This window comes from Drosophila ficusphila, unplaced genomic scaffold (genome assembly GCF_018152265.1).
Source record: "Drosophila ficusphila isolate 14025-0441.05 unplaced genomic scaffold, ASM1815226v1 contig_470, whole genome shotgun sequence".
Lineage (NCBI taxonomy): Eukaryota > Metazoa > Arthropoda > Insecta > Diptera > Drosophilidae > Drosophila > Drosophila ficusphila.
In genome coordinates this window covers 4754584-4769847 of record NW_025064389.1, presented here as the reverse complement: position 1 = coordinate 4769847, position 15264 = coordinate 4754584, and the positions used below count along the sequence as shown (strand labels likewise).

Sequence of the window (15264 nt, the reverse complement as noted above, 5' to 3'; positions counted from 1 at the left end):
CGCCCAAATAATGGCCAGCATTTCTTTCTCTATGGTCGCGTAATTCACCTCTGCTCCTGATAACGTTCTACTCCCATACGCTATTGGCCTATCTGTCCCCAAATTCCCTTGGGACAAAACAGCTCCAATTGCATAATTGCTGGCATCTGTAGTAAGGATGAACGGTTTCTCGAAATCTGGGAATTGTAATATCGGGTCGTTACACAACAAGGTTTTGCACACCTCAAATGTTTCTCTGTACTCTTCGTCCACTTGTACGGCCTTTTTCCCTTTCAATTGTCTTGTCATTGGTTTTGTTATGGCTGCGAAATCCCTTATAAATTTCCTGTAATATCCTAGTAATCCTAGGAAGGACTTAATCTGTTTTCTAGTCTTGGGAATTTCAAATTTCTTTATCGCCTCGATTTTCCCCGGGTTCGGTTTGATGCCCTGTTGGGTTACTACATGCCCTAAATATTCTACTTCTTTCCTTAAAAATTCCGTCTTGTCTAGTTGCAGCTTGAAATTGGCTTCTGTAAGTTTCCTAAAGACTTTTTCCAGGTCCGTGATATGTTCTTGTAGGGATGTTGAATATACCATTATATCGTCCATGTATATTAGGCAACACTTCCCCAGCAATTCTCCGAAAATGTTGTTCATCAGCCTCTGGAAGGTCGCCGGAGCATTGTTCAGTCCGAACGGCATCCTTACGTATTCGAAATGACCGCCTTCTGCCGAGAAGGCTGTCTTCGGAATGTCTGCCTCCTTTACTTCAATTTGATGGTAACCGCTAGCCAAGTCCAGGGTTGAGAAGTATTTTGCTCTTCCCAAACTGTCTAGCACATCGTTAATTATTGGTAGTGGATACCTGTCCTTGATTACTTTTTCGTTAAGCTTCCTGTAGTCCACTACCATCCTCCATTTTCTCTCCCCCGATGCGTCTTTCTTCTTTGGCACTAACCAGACCGGAGCACTCCATGGAGAATGGCTATGCCTAATAATCCTTTGGTCCAATAGCTTCTCCAACTGTTTCCTGATCTCCTGCCTTTCTTTAAACGCATATCTGTACGGCCTGACGTATATCGGAATGTCGTCCTTTGTTCTTATATGGTGTTTGACCGCATTCGTAAACGATAAGTTTTCCCCTTCTCTGTGGAATACCTTGGGGTATTTCCTACAAATCCTTCTTAGTTCAGCCAATTCCTCACAATTTAAATGTTCCGTTCTAATCTTGTCGAACGGTATATCCTTGTTTCCGTTTCCTATCTCCTCTATGTTGTTCAGTTCGAAGTGTTGTTCTGATTTAAATTCAGTAACCTTCAACGGTTCCTCCAAAAACAATTCTTGGTCTACCTCTGCATAATTCGTCACCTCCACTAGGCTCCGTCCGGCTACCGCTGTATAAATACCTTCCGAGAAAACCATGTCCTCCTTTATTGACGTCCTACCCAACAAGAAATCTCCATCCTGCATTTGTACCGGGACGGAAACAACTCTTTTGTTCCCGCTTCTATCGTGTATACATCCGTTGGTCTATATTTCTCGAAATGAATCTTCAACTTCCCGCTTGCCGTGTGGAACCACCCCTTTTCTACATCGATAATGGCTCCTAGTTGCTGTAACACATCTATTCCAATTAATCCTTCAAAAAACTGGTGAAATTTGAATAGTAGCATTCTCATCTCCCCTACTCCTCCCAGTTCTTCAAACATTGGAATAAACGCCTCTCTTAAAATTGCATGAGATTGGGTTATTGTTTTAATATTTATTGGCTCTCGTAACTCTCTTATGTCTTGTGTTTGTACCAATTCAGGCCGGATAAAAGAAAAGGTGGATCCTGTATCAATTAATATCTTAACTATTCCTGAGGTGCCTCTGATCTTCAAATACGGTAGAGTGGAGTGACCTTTCCTCGTCCCTAGATATCCTGTTGATTGTTCGAGGCTAGCTGCTGAAAATTTCCATCCTCTTCCTGGATGTTATGTAGCTGCCCCCCAGTTGCCGATCTGTTTTCTCCTCTATTGGAACTATTGGTCGAGTTATATGATCTCTTCGAATTGTTCGAAAAATTCGACTGCCTGGAGTTGTTGGAGTTGTATGATTGCCCTGAATAATTTGAATTCCCAGACATCCTTGATTGCCCACTTCCTTGCGTATCTTTTGGTGCCTGGATTGCTAATTGACTTCCCCCTCTGGGCTTGCCATTATTATAGTTATAGTTACTATTCCATTGCCCGTCTCGATTTTGTTGTCCATAATTCCATTTAGCGTTCCTATTCTGGTAGTTGCGATATTGTCTTGGGTACCCGGATGTCTCTCCTTGACCAAAATTGTTTGGTCCAAATGAATTGCCCATCATTGGGTATGGAAACCCGAATCCTGGCCATCCATTCATATTTGGCATTGCGAACGGCATCGGGAATGGTGGTTGGGCATTGTCTCCCCATCGATACTGTGCCCAGGTGCCTGTTTGCGTTTCTGCTATCGGAATCGGCACCTCCTCGTGCTCCTGTTTCGGAATCTCTTTAACCTCCTTCCTTTGCGACTCGGTCAGTTCCTGATTCCTTGGCTCCAGGTTCTTTTTATCCATCTCTCCTAAGTTCCTTTCTCGACAAGCTATTTCATATGCCTTTGCTATAGTTGGCACACTCATGTTCCTAATGGTCACGCCTACTGGTCCGTCCAGCGCTGATATGAAGGCATTCAACGCTATCTCCTCATACCATTTGGGTTTGTCTCCCCTGAGTATCATCCCCCGTTCCAAAGCCTTGTTCTGGTTAACGAGGGCTTTCTTCAAGGCCATAACCTTCGTGTACAAAGTGTCCAAATCCAATTTCTTTTCCTTCAGGTGTGTTAACTCCATAATTAGGTCTTGCTCCGACCTCTTGTCCTTGAAATGTGTTATTAGCGTTTCCTTGATACGGTCCCAGTTCAATTCCGATTCATCTAGATCCAGAGCCCTATCCGCTGCTCCTACAATCTTGCTCCTAATGGCCCTTAATGCTATTAGTCCTACACTCGACCTTTCTTCCCCTTTAATAAGACCTAGGACCTGCTCTACCGCTGCTATAAATCCGTTTAATTTTCCAGACTCCCCCTCGTACTTTGGAATAATCTCCACTAGGTCTACTACCTTAATCGCTTCTAGTACGCTTGTTGTTGCCATTGCTACGGGTTCCTTTTCTACCTGCATTACTTTCGGACTTAACTTTCTTGGAATTCCCAAAGTCTATCTTGCTTATTCGTAATTTTCTTATAATACTTAGCTTAATCTTTTAGTGATGTAATAATAATTAATAGGTAAGTATTATGTGTGTTCTTATTTACTATATATCCTGCTGGTTGGTTATCTCAATGTTATTCCTATCTTCTGTTGTTGTTATAGTGTAGTGGCTTCGTGAGTTTCCGTGTGGAGACTTGGAGTTCTGTAATTAATTATCGTAAGTTAACTTCAAAAGATTTTCCTTTTTCTTTTTTTCCAATAGCAACAATGGACTTCCTCTTAATATTTATTCTGCTATCATCTGTAAAGTAGCCGTTTTCGTCCCTAACATTATTGTTTCGAGCACTCGCTGCTCCTAGCATGCTGAAGCTAGTTGTTCAGCTGTGAGCTACAGCTAAACAACTAATTGCGGACAGTCATTGCCAGTTTCCTCTTTAATTTCCTTTTCATCGCTCCTGGTCTTATAATTGTCTTCGGTCATTCCTACGCTAAGTGACCACAGTGTGTCACCTACTACGTGTAAATGACCAAATCGTGTACCTTATGTCTTCAGCTATATATTCCTTCCTTGTTCTAATCCTTCCACCTTCATGCTAAACCACCGCCCTGTGCGTTACAAGGCGCAGTCTAATACATGCCAATGGATTTCTTTCCTCCTACTCGGTTTTACTTCGAATTAACACTTCCCTTGCTAAACAGTCGCTCTGTGCTCTACAGTTCGCCATTTAATACAACTGAAAGTCCAACCGAAATAAACTATTCACTCACAACTGAACATTATTCTCCATGTTCAACGTATTTCTTATTGACATTATGCACCGTTTGTCTAGTACTCATCCATCATTATTTATTCGTTCAGTTAACTTCCTACTGTGCAGGGTGCCCGAGCTTGCTCGGTCGACCCATTGTGTATTAACTATAACCACAACGTCGCCGATCGAGCCGCTCGACCGGACCACTCGGTGCACATCAAACTCTTGACCTGCTGCCAACGCCGATCGAAGTGCCTGACCTACACCCACCGTTGATCGCACCGACCTACTTAACGTCAAACTGTTGGTACCCATGACTAGGTCGATGCTCGATGCATTCTGCTATTCAACTTGACCTCGTTTGACTTTTCGCCTACATCAACATTATTTCGTTTACTTATAATCAATTATTTGCACACTCACACTGCTCAATACTATAATTCTCCACCTTTTTATCATATTCTCTCTTTTATATTAATACGCCTCGCATTCAATATCATACCCTCTAGTTTTAGTCTTTATTAATTTTCTTTTTCCTGAGGGTACGATTCGATCCCGCTGTACTTCACTCCTTTTACCGATCTTAATATATTTCCTGATTATAGGCTTTCTCTTCTCCATTATTATTGCTTTTACTTTTGTTACTTTTACTTTACTATTCACTCCATGTCACACACTTCACTCTACTCACTTTCTTACATAATAATAATTAGGATCCTGATCATCCTTCTCGGTCTTCGTCGTCTCGGATCCTGCTCGTCCTTGATCGTCCAAAGGTCCTTTGTAGAATCCGTTCGTGGGCGAAGACTACCGACTGCGCCAGTTATAATAGGTTCGAATTGGGAATGTTGTACTTGATTTGGGAAACACTTTGACTTCACAAGATTTTGAATAAAACGCCCGGATGGTTTGAGTTCAACTTTAAGACTGACTCTGTATTTCTCTTTTGGTTGGCTTGTTGATTCTTATTCTAACATAAAATGCTGATCTAACGGAAAGTGCTTACTCTATGGATTTGAAGTGGGTCGTATAATTGGAGTAGTTTAGTAGAGTGGCTAAGCGGAGCGGATGCTATTGTTTTGATTCGTCTGCGATTCGATGCATCGGTTATTAGTAGGGCGATCGGATGGCCGCTGAAGTGTTTGCTGAGGCGGCGTGACGATCGGGTGGCCACTTAAGTGTTTGCTGAGGCTGCGATCTGGTGTCCGCTTAAGTGTTTGCTGAGGGTGCGATCGGGTGGCCGCTTAAGTGTTTGCTGTAGCGGCGGTTACAATAGTCGCGGCGGTTTTGGTGGGGGACCGCCGAGGCTAATTGTTGAGGCGGTAACTCGCGCATTAAGAGAACTTAATTATCTGCTGCGGCTGGATGACCCGACATACATTAATTCTTACAACGAAAGATTGCCCTATGCCCTGAAAGAGCTGACCCGGCTGCCCATGCATGGTGTTGGGTAGCCGCCGTTGAATCGGAGTGCATTGCGCTGGCCGAAGCTTGAGATTTTGGCAACGTCATTGTGCAATGTCCGCAGGTGTCACTGGCCTGGCATTATTTTCATGACGGCTATGCATGATCAGCTTGGGAACTTCCGTGTTGCTGGGAGGCCGTGTTTATGTTTATCTTTTTTTTTGGAAAATTTGTATGCACTGGAATGTGCATACGCATCTACATATATATAATTGGAAGTTGGAAATTATGCGAAGCCAATATGGCGATCGCATGTATACGTATGAAAAATTCGTACTTATCTTCTGAACGAAAAAAAGAATTCCACCGGTGTTATGTATGCGACTGCATTATCTCGTGAAGTGATCTCGCCCTTTGAAGTCAGTCTTCACTAAGTCGCGAGCCGATGCAGATCGAGCTGCAGCCACGGAAAATCATCAGTTTCCAGCACTCATAGACATTCTCTGTACAACTTTCCCTGTTACTATACACTATTATTGTATCACTTAAATAAATTTAATATATGCTTGCGCATACATAAAATTGGCAACGAGGATGGGATATTAATTCCTGTGCGTAAGCTTATTAAATTTTCGCAATAGAAGTGCAGGGAGAGAGAGAGAGAGAGAGTGAAACGGAATTACTGATCACGAGAGTTTACCGTACGTCCAGAATACGGTAATCATGGATAAGCGCCGAACTGTCGATCAAGCTGCAAAAAGCGCCGACGAAGAGGTAAAACAAGAGATAAGCGATAATCCATTAACTCCACGAGGGAGTCTTTCTGAGAGCGGCTGTACAGTCGAGCCGAATACGGCGCCTATATCTGATACGCAAAAAGCGGTTATCCAAACTGGCGGAGTCGCAATGGCAGGAGTTGGAACTCTGGCACCTTTTGACTTGCTAGCACCTGGGAAATGGAACGCCTACCGGGAACGCTTCGAGCTGTACCTGTTAGCAAATAGTTTTGTGGACGAGGACCGGAAGAAGGCAGCGTTTCTCACTCTAGCGGGCGCACCCATTTATGAGCTGCTAGTGTCGTTAGCATCTTCCAGGCAAGTTAGTGAATTGTAATTGTCAGATGTGTATGAAATATTAACCAGCCACTTGGCGCCCCGCCAATCTGAGATTGCTGCATTCTACCATTTTCACAAGCGTGATCAGCACCCCGACGAGTCCATCGGTAACTACATGGCAGCTTTAAGGAGTTTAGCGGTAGGGTGCAATTTCGGACAAATGTTAGATCGTGTGTTGCGGGACCGATTTGTGTGTGGCAGGCGCGATGAAGGTCTCCAGCGAAGCCTACTAGCCGACGCCGAATTGACGGTGCATCGTGCCATGGAACGAGCCGTTTCTAGTGAAGCAGCTGCCGCGAGCGCGCTGTCGATTCGAGGCGACATTGCCCGACGCCCCGTGTCCTCGAGCACCGAGTCCATCCACGGAATAGGTTCCAGTTGCGCTGGCTGTGGGGGTCGGCACTTGCGTAAGAAGTGTCCGTTTCGCAACGACACCTCTCGGAATCCGGATAGAAGGCATTCATGGCGTGCAGTGCGGTATTCGACCATTTGTTTTTATCAGAACTTGGTCGATATACGGGGCCGCCAGTGGAACTAAAGGTTGACCAGGATGTTCCGCCGGTCAGACTGCCTCCTCGTCGAATTTCTTACGCACTCATCAAGCCATATGTAGAAGAGTTAGACCGGCTCTGTTCTCAAGAATTATTGGAGCCTGTAGAGTACTCTGAGTGGGCCACTCCGACGGTCCCCATAGTCAAGAAGGATGGTTCCATTCGCATATGTTGAGATTATAAATCGACGCTTAATAGAGCGGTGCAGCCGCATTGCCATCAAATTCCTGCAATCAACACGCTCTTGGCATCGATAGAAGGAGGCTCAATTTTCGCAAAAATAGATTTGGCGCAGGCGTATCAGCAGTTGGTGGTTGACGAAAATACAGCACTGATGCAAACAATAACTACTCACAAAGGAGCATTTAAGGTAACGAGACTACAATTCGGAATCTTATCAGCCCCAGGAATATTCCAAAGCTGCATTGAAAGAATACTACAGAACATATCGGGCGTCCTTCCATATTTTGACGATATTGTAATAATGGGTAAATCAGAAGAAGAACTTGCGAGTAGGTTAAACGAAGTTCTAACCCGTATGGACCAGGCCGGATTGCGCTTGCGTAAAGAAGTTTGGAGTCTCCCCCATTGAGTTTCTTGGATTCAAAGTTGATGCTCTCGGCATTAGGCCATCAGCTCATAAAGTTAAAGCCATCCATGAGGCGCCACCCCCAAAAGAGAAAAAACAGTTACAAGCGTTTCTGGGACTGACCAATTTTTATCATTCATTCTTGCCCAAGAAGGCCACCATTGCGGAGCCATTACATAGACTGCTAGACAAGAACGTACCATGGACATGGCGTCCAGTGCACCAAAATGCATTCGCAGAACTTAAGAGCTTGATTGCATCGGATGCGGTCCTAATACACTACTCTCCAGACCGCCCACTGATCTTAACATGCGATGCGTCGCCGTACGGGTTAGGAGCAGTACTTAGCTACGAAATGGGAGACGGGACAGAAAAGCCAATTGCGTTTTACTCACGCACGCTTTCTAAAGCAGAGAGAAACTACGCGCAGATCGACAGAGAACTGTAGCGTTAGTTGCTGGAGTTAAAAATTTCATAACTATTTATACGGAAGGAAGTTCACGCTTATTACAGACCACCGCCCACTGCTGGGAATCTTTTCAACAGAAAAGCCAATTCCTCAAATTATTTCTAACATAATGATGCGTCGAGCAATATTTTTTGAGAGCGCATAAATTCAATTTGATTCATCAGCCTGGAACAAAAATTAGTAATGCGGATTTCCTAAGTCGCTGCCCAACGGCAGAAGTTCACCCCCGAGCCACAATCAGAAGATGATTTAATGATTGAATGGAATGAACACTTTAGCAACCAACACGTCTAAGGATTGCAGCCTTAGGAAGGTACTCAACTGGGTGTTAAGGGGATGGAGTAGTGTCAAAGTTCAGCGTCATGATGACCTGTAACCCTTCTTCGTTCGGCGAAATGAACTTACCAGTAACCAAGGAATATTGTTTTGGGGTAATCGCGCAGTTATTCCTTTTATGGACAGGCAGGAAATTCTCTCTGCGTTACACGCGCACCACCCGGGAATCGTTAGAATGAAGGCTTTAGCCCGCAGTTACGTCTGGTGGCCCGGTTTGGATGCGGATATCGAAAAGGCGGTAAATCAATGCTTAGCGTGCCAGCATACGCGCAATTCCCCGTCAAGATCGGACGTACATCACTGGGAGTCTGCCAAGAAACCATGGTCCCGCCTACACATTGATTTCGCCGGACCGTTTCAAGGGAATACGTTTTATTAATCGTCGATTCCTTTACGAAGTGGCTTGAAGTTTGCCCTGTGAAATCGACATCCGCGTCCGCAGCAATCACCTTCCTTCGGCAGCTGTTCGCTACTCATGGTAATCCAGATGAAATCGTGTCGGACAACGGAATTGCGTTCACCTCCGAGGAGTTTAAGTTGTTTACGAAAAACAATCGGATCCGTCACATCCGATCCCTTCCACCCTGCAACCAACGGCCAGGCCGAACGAATGGTTCAAACCACGAAGATTTACTTGAAGAAACTAGATCGTCACACGGACATCAACATAGCTTTAGCTCGTTTCTTGTTTGATCAACATACTACGCCGCATTCCGTCACAAAGCATTCGCCAGCAGAGTTGCTTTTCAATAGGGAGCTCCAGACATTCTTTGATAAATTAAGTCCAGGCGAAATATCATACGGTAAGGTCTGCGAGGCCCAAACTCAAAAGTCTTTTGTTACAGGCACTCCCGTTTGGGTCCGAAACTATGCAAGCGGCCCCAAGTGGATTGAGGGCCACGTCTCAAAGCGAACGGGACCGATTTCCTATTTGGTGTGTCTGGAGGACGACAGAACAGTCAGGCGGCATCTGGATCAGCTGCGTTTGCGCAGTCCGTCGCAGCAGCCAACATCAGAAGAGATATCATCTCCAACTGGTCGTGTCCCTCTAACCCCAACTGAAGCGGAAGCTGGCGAACCGACAACTCCAGTGGGACCAGAGCGCTCGCCCGAGCTAATCGAAACTGGCGAACCGCCGCGCAGGTCAGCCCGTGACCGTCGCCGCCCGCAGTTCTACGATCCATCTGGGTGTTAATTTTTTTCACTTGGAAAATGAAAACTTACACGAATAATTTTTTGCATATATTGGAAGAGATGTTTAAAGTAAGAGAAAAACATTTTTTTAAAATTCTAAAAAACAAAATGGCGGACTTATTCAAGGTCGCGTGTGGCTCGACGCGGCTGAGGGACTTATTGCGGTACAGTGTGGAGCCCAAAGTTTTCATTTGAAACATACAAAAAAAATTTTTTATTATTCAGCAAGGTTCCCCCGAGTGCATAAATGTCTGCAACTTCAAAAAATTCGATTTTAAAATATAGAAATCACGTCTTGAAAAAAAAGTGCCATTTTTTCGTCTTTTTTTTTTTTGCTGAATTGGGCTGAAAAGTGTATAAAATAACTTTTTTCACAATTTCAGATATTCATGCACTCACTCAATGTATAGTCTGCAATACACTTTTTAGAAATCAAAAATCGGTTCAGTAGTTTTTTCGTAATCGTGTACCGCGTTTTTAAAATCACAGTTTTGAGAAAAAACTATTTAAACTTATGAGTTAGCACACAAAGCGCGCCCGAGCGCACTCGTTCAATCACTCATATTTTCCATAATATTGAGAGTTGAGTCATAAAACTTCGAGAATATACTCTCAAGACGTTATTCTATCGATCTATGAAAAAAAAAATTGATTTTTTTTTAAATTTTACATGAGAAGCCCCCCTTAAGGGGTGTTATGTATGCAACTGCATTATCTCGCGAAGTGATCTCGCTCCTTGAAGTCAGTCTTCACTAAGTCGCGAGCCGATGCAGATCGAGCTGCAGCCACGGAAAATCATCAGTTTCCAGCACTCATAGACATTCTCTGTACAACTTTCCCTGTGACTATACACTATTATTGTATTATTTAAATAAATTTAATATATGCTTGCGCAAACATAAAAACCGGTGAAGTTGATCCTTGCTGATTCGCCTCGAAGGACCAGAATGTTTGTAGGGGGTGTTTTTTTTCTTTAAATAATTAGATTAAGCACTCGTGGTCGGATGACTTTGCGTGTCGCGGGAAATAAGAAAAAAAACTTGGTAGCTTTTAATATGTAGGGGAAGGTGGGGAATCGTGGGCCACGTTTATATTTTGTTAAATATCTTAACAAATAAAATTTTTTTTCAAAATTGTAATATGGTATGTTATTCTACATTAAATTAGGTAACTTTTGACTATTACACTTTCTTACAATTCTTTTGTTTTTTCCGACTTTTCGTGGTTTTAAAAAAAAAGGTGTTTTGGCGATTTTCAAAAATGGTGGGGAATCGTGGGCCACCCCCGCATTTGAATGAAAATCAAACAATTATGATGCGAAACTTTATTCAATTAGTAGAAATGACAAGTACAGTTATTTTAATCGAGAAAATGGAGAAGGATTATGCACAATCAATCTGATACGCAAATTGGGCACGTAAATGTGTTGGCGGAGGTAGCACATTTTGCATGGAGATCTCGACCACATTCCATGCATGCAACTGAATTGTTCTTGGTCAATTTCTTTGGCATTGACTCCAAACAAAGTATGCAGAAGTCGACATCTTCATCGTCGGAAGAATCACGTCGCGCTGGTTGTGATCTAGTTCTGCGCTTGGGCGCAGGTGTCTTCTTTGCTTCCTCCTCTTTTTTGCGTTTGATTGCAGCCTTCTCACGTAATTCAGTGACAAATTCAGGCGATGTTAAGATAGCACTTCTCATCGGTTTGCGACCACGATTGGACTTTTCAGCTGGTGTTCCTTTTTTCAGTGGGCCAGATTGTCGCAATTTTTGTGAAAGAGAAGCAGAGGAGCTGGTACCTGATGTGCTAGCTCCTGCTGAAGACTCAAGAGTTGTGACTTTTTCATGTACATCACGATTTGTGACCATGATGTCCCTATTTTCTTCACCATTGCCAACGCATTGATCCTCACCACTTAGTTCTGAAGAAATGAAATCAATTTCAGTGAATATATTCGCATTGAATGGGAAAATTCCGCATGATTTAAAACCACTCTTAGTGTTTTTTGGTGTGACTGCAATGTCGAGACATTGGTCAACAATCAGTGGAACGTGGTGAAGATCGTAAAGTACACCGACGTTGGCTCGCTTCCAATCATCGTGCTTCTTTGCGTACACCATTTTTAAAGGACCAAAAACGGAGACATCCAAAGGCTGCATTCTATGCGTACAATGTGGAGGAAAAGATTGTCATGATGTCATGAGCAAGGGCCTTTTCAATGACTTCAATTGACAAATGCGATGCATGATTGTCTACCTAATATTTATTTATTGATTTACAGCCTCCATTTGGCACAAAACATCATAAACACAACATACCAATGTGATTGATAACAAAAAATTTAAAAACACGGGTGGCCCACGATTCCCCACCAAAAGTGGCTCACGATTCCCCACAAGCTACTTTTCGGAAAATAACGGCGTGTAATTGACTTGTTGAAGTGTCATGCAAAATTACTTTTGTATGTTGAAAAGGAAAGGTCTAACGATAATGTGAAACATATTTACCTGTGTTTTGTCGTAGCAATTCGTCCAAAAATGATGGAAATAAAACACACAAAAAAAAGTGTTGCCGATACTTTTTTTGGGCAAGTATTGTGCAAAGCGAATAAAACACGTGCGTTTGTCAACAACCAATGTAAAAATGATTTCAGGTTAAAAGAAAACGATGACAGGTGCATTTCACTATTTATCTCAAAATACTGCCGACAGGTGGCGGTGGCTCACGTTTCCCCATAGGTCAGTTTTTACACAGTGGATGGAAGGACAGGGCGGCAGAGCGGTGTGGAGACTTGGCGCGGACAAATATTATATATTTTTCGATCTTTTCTATGGCAGCTATGTATACCTATGATAGAGCTATCCGATTTTGATCAAATTTAATCCGAAATTCAATAATGGTTAGAAAACGCCATCTTGAAGAAATCAAGTCGATCTGATCAAAAAATCTTTTACAAATGTAAACGAGATAGAAAGAGAGAGACCGATTGAGAGACAGTAAGTCAGGGCGAGCGTAGCATGAAGCAACTAGCGTGAGAATAGGGAGCAAGCAAATGAGAAAGATCGAGCGAGTATCACAAACATAATCGTATCTGGCAATGCTGTATATCGATTGAAAGGTATTGGCATCACCTTTAAAATGACATATAGTTTTACATGCGTTTTTACGTTAAAAAATTACAATCGATTGAAATGGAGTTTACAAACACAGAAATTCGGGAAATTTTGAAATTTTATTTCGCACAGGAAAAAAACTGCCGCGGAATCTCGCAGACAGATTATTGCTGTCTTAGGAGATAACAAACTTTCGATTCAAACCGCCAAACAGTGGTTTAGGCGAAACACCCAAGCCTTCCGGAGTCCTTTTCGGGATCTATTTCATCTTTTACTGCGAGAATGCCAAGGTCCCTGTGGATGTTTTCGTTTCGAATATACCATGGTGCCCCAGTGATAGTTCTCAGGATCTTTGCTTGAGCGCGCTGTATGATGTCTAAGTTAGTTTTGCTCGCGTTTCCCCAGAGCGGGGAGCCATACGTCCAGATTGGTTTAAGAGTGGAGTTGTAGAGCAGTACCTTGTAGTCCAGACACTTGGGCGATCGGGCGTTTATAATCTGGCTGCTGGCTTTTAGTTTTAGATATAGTTTCTTGCATTCGATGTGCCTACGCCATATCAGACGTTTGTCGAGGTGGACGCCGAGATACGTTACTTCATTGACTTGGGGGATCTTTGTGCTATTCAAGTAGATCGGAGGACATGTTTGTCTGTTGAGAGTAAACGTTGCGTGCTTACACTTCTGTTCGTTTATTTTGATACGCCAGTCGGATAGCCACTTCTCTACTACCGTGAGGTGGTTGGCTAATTGGGATGTTGCACGGACTGGGCATCTGGAGCGGCTGAGGATCGCAGTATCGTCAGCGAAGGTTGATGTTAGTAGTCGGTCGCTCGTGGGAATATCCGCTGTGTAAAGGACGAATAGAGTTGGTCCAAGTGCGCTTCCTTGTGGGACTCCAGATTCGATTTTATAGTTTTCGGATGTTGTTGTGTTGCACCTCACTGCGAAGACTCTGTTGTAGAGATACGACTCGAGTAATTTATGAGAGTAATCGTGGGGCGGTGCTTCCAGAAGTCTCACTCCAGTTTTGTTGGGAATAAATAACGCTGGCCGAATTTCGAGCGGCTTGGAGAGCGGAATGGAGACCCTTCACAGTGCGAGAGAGCGAGATGCAAGTGATCCGGAAGAGCGGCTCTCACGACTATTAAGGCGCCAGGGCCGGTTGAAATGGATCTGGAAAGCGCCGCTTTGGCGCGAACATTCTCCCCCCCTTGCGAGGGCGAGCGTTGCAAAGGATTAATGATTAATCCTTAGGCGTGTCTGCATGCTCCAGACACGACCCATCCAAATACCGTGCTCTGTGCGACGGGCATCCCATCGCGTATATTTAGGAACCCGGGCCGGATTACGTCGGGATGTACGTCCGATGGAACTGCTCATCAGCAAGACGGATGTCATCGAATTGGGCTCGCATAGTATCACTAAGCGCGCGGATCGGGGTACGGATGCGTATTATCGTCGAGCAGACTTCTTCGCATCTCACCGTCGTTGTGGGTAACTTAAACGCAGTTGCCAGGGAGCTGTCGATGGTGCTGACAGGAGTGCACGGGTCGATCATGACGGCCGTCTCAAAGGTGGTGTCCCCAGACTCCAGCAGCACGATGGCCGTCGGGAGTATGTGGAGGCTCTGATGCTGCAGTAGAGCCGCTACTGATGGGGTTGCCGCTGAGGTTGGACATCGTACCGGTGTACGTGCTTGCCTGGCCGATGGTGGAGGATACCGGGAGACTGACCTTGACAGCCGAGCGGTCGATACGGGATGTTGCGCGGACGGCGATCGGCGGCGTTGCGGGGAAGGCGATTGGCGGCGTTGCGGGGAAGGCGGCTGACGCCGTGGCTGGATGGGCGGTCGACGCAAACTCCCGGGCATCTCGTGCAGGTGGAGCAGCATGTGGTGGTCCTTCCGACATTGCCCTCCGGACTGCTGATGAGCCAGACAATTCGCATAATATATGTTTATGAGAGCGGCGCGGAGCCGCTTCTCCGTGCTGAGCCTGAGGAAACGGCTGCACTTCCGTAGCGGATGGATTCCCCGACAGACTCGGCAGCGGTAGGATCGAGTACCTCGTGAACGTCTGTCGTCCAAAGTTTGGGCGCTGCGAGGACGTGGAGCCATGGTATCGATGCTTTAATAAAAAAAAAAAAATTATAAGCGAACTTAGTATCAATTGTGGACGGACTTTGAAGCATAAGGATAGAAGGTTGCCGTGTACTCCATAGAAAGAAGTATTAGAATGAGGACAGAATGCATTATTCTGGAAAGGCGGAGGTTGCCTTGTCCTCCATAGGAAGGAGTACTAGTTTGTGGATGGGACGTGTTATAGGTAGTCCCTCGAGCAGTACGGATCTCTACTACGCGAACTCTATTATCGGCTCCTGGAAGAACAGATACAACTCTGCCGAGCCGCCATTCGTTTAATGGCATATTGTCTTCTTTGACGACCACCATATCATCGACGTGGATATCTCTGGAAGGAGTCTGCCACTTATTGCGCTTGTGAAGTTCCTTTAAGTACTCCTCTTTCCATCGCGCACTGAA

The 15264-nt window shown here is 44.5% G+C and overlaps 1 protein-coding gene across 1 annotated transcript; it reads left to right on the top strand.

Moving 5' to 3' along the window:
* Positions 1-8593: 8593 nt before the first annotated feature.
* Positions 8594-9613, top strand: LOC122320320. The gene is made up of 2 exons (XM_043208498.1): positions 8594-8656; positions 8861-9613. The coding sequence occupies exons 1-2, from the start codon at positions 8594-8596 to the stop codon at positions 9611-9613; spliced, it is 816 nt and encodes a 271-aa protein (XP_043064433.1).
* The last annotated feature ends 5651 nt before the right edge of the window (positions 9614-15264 follow it).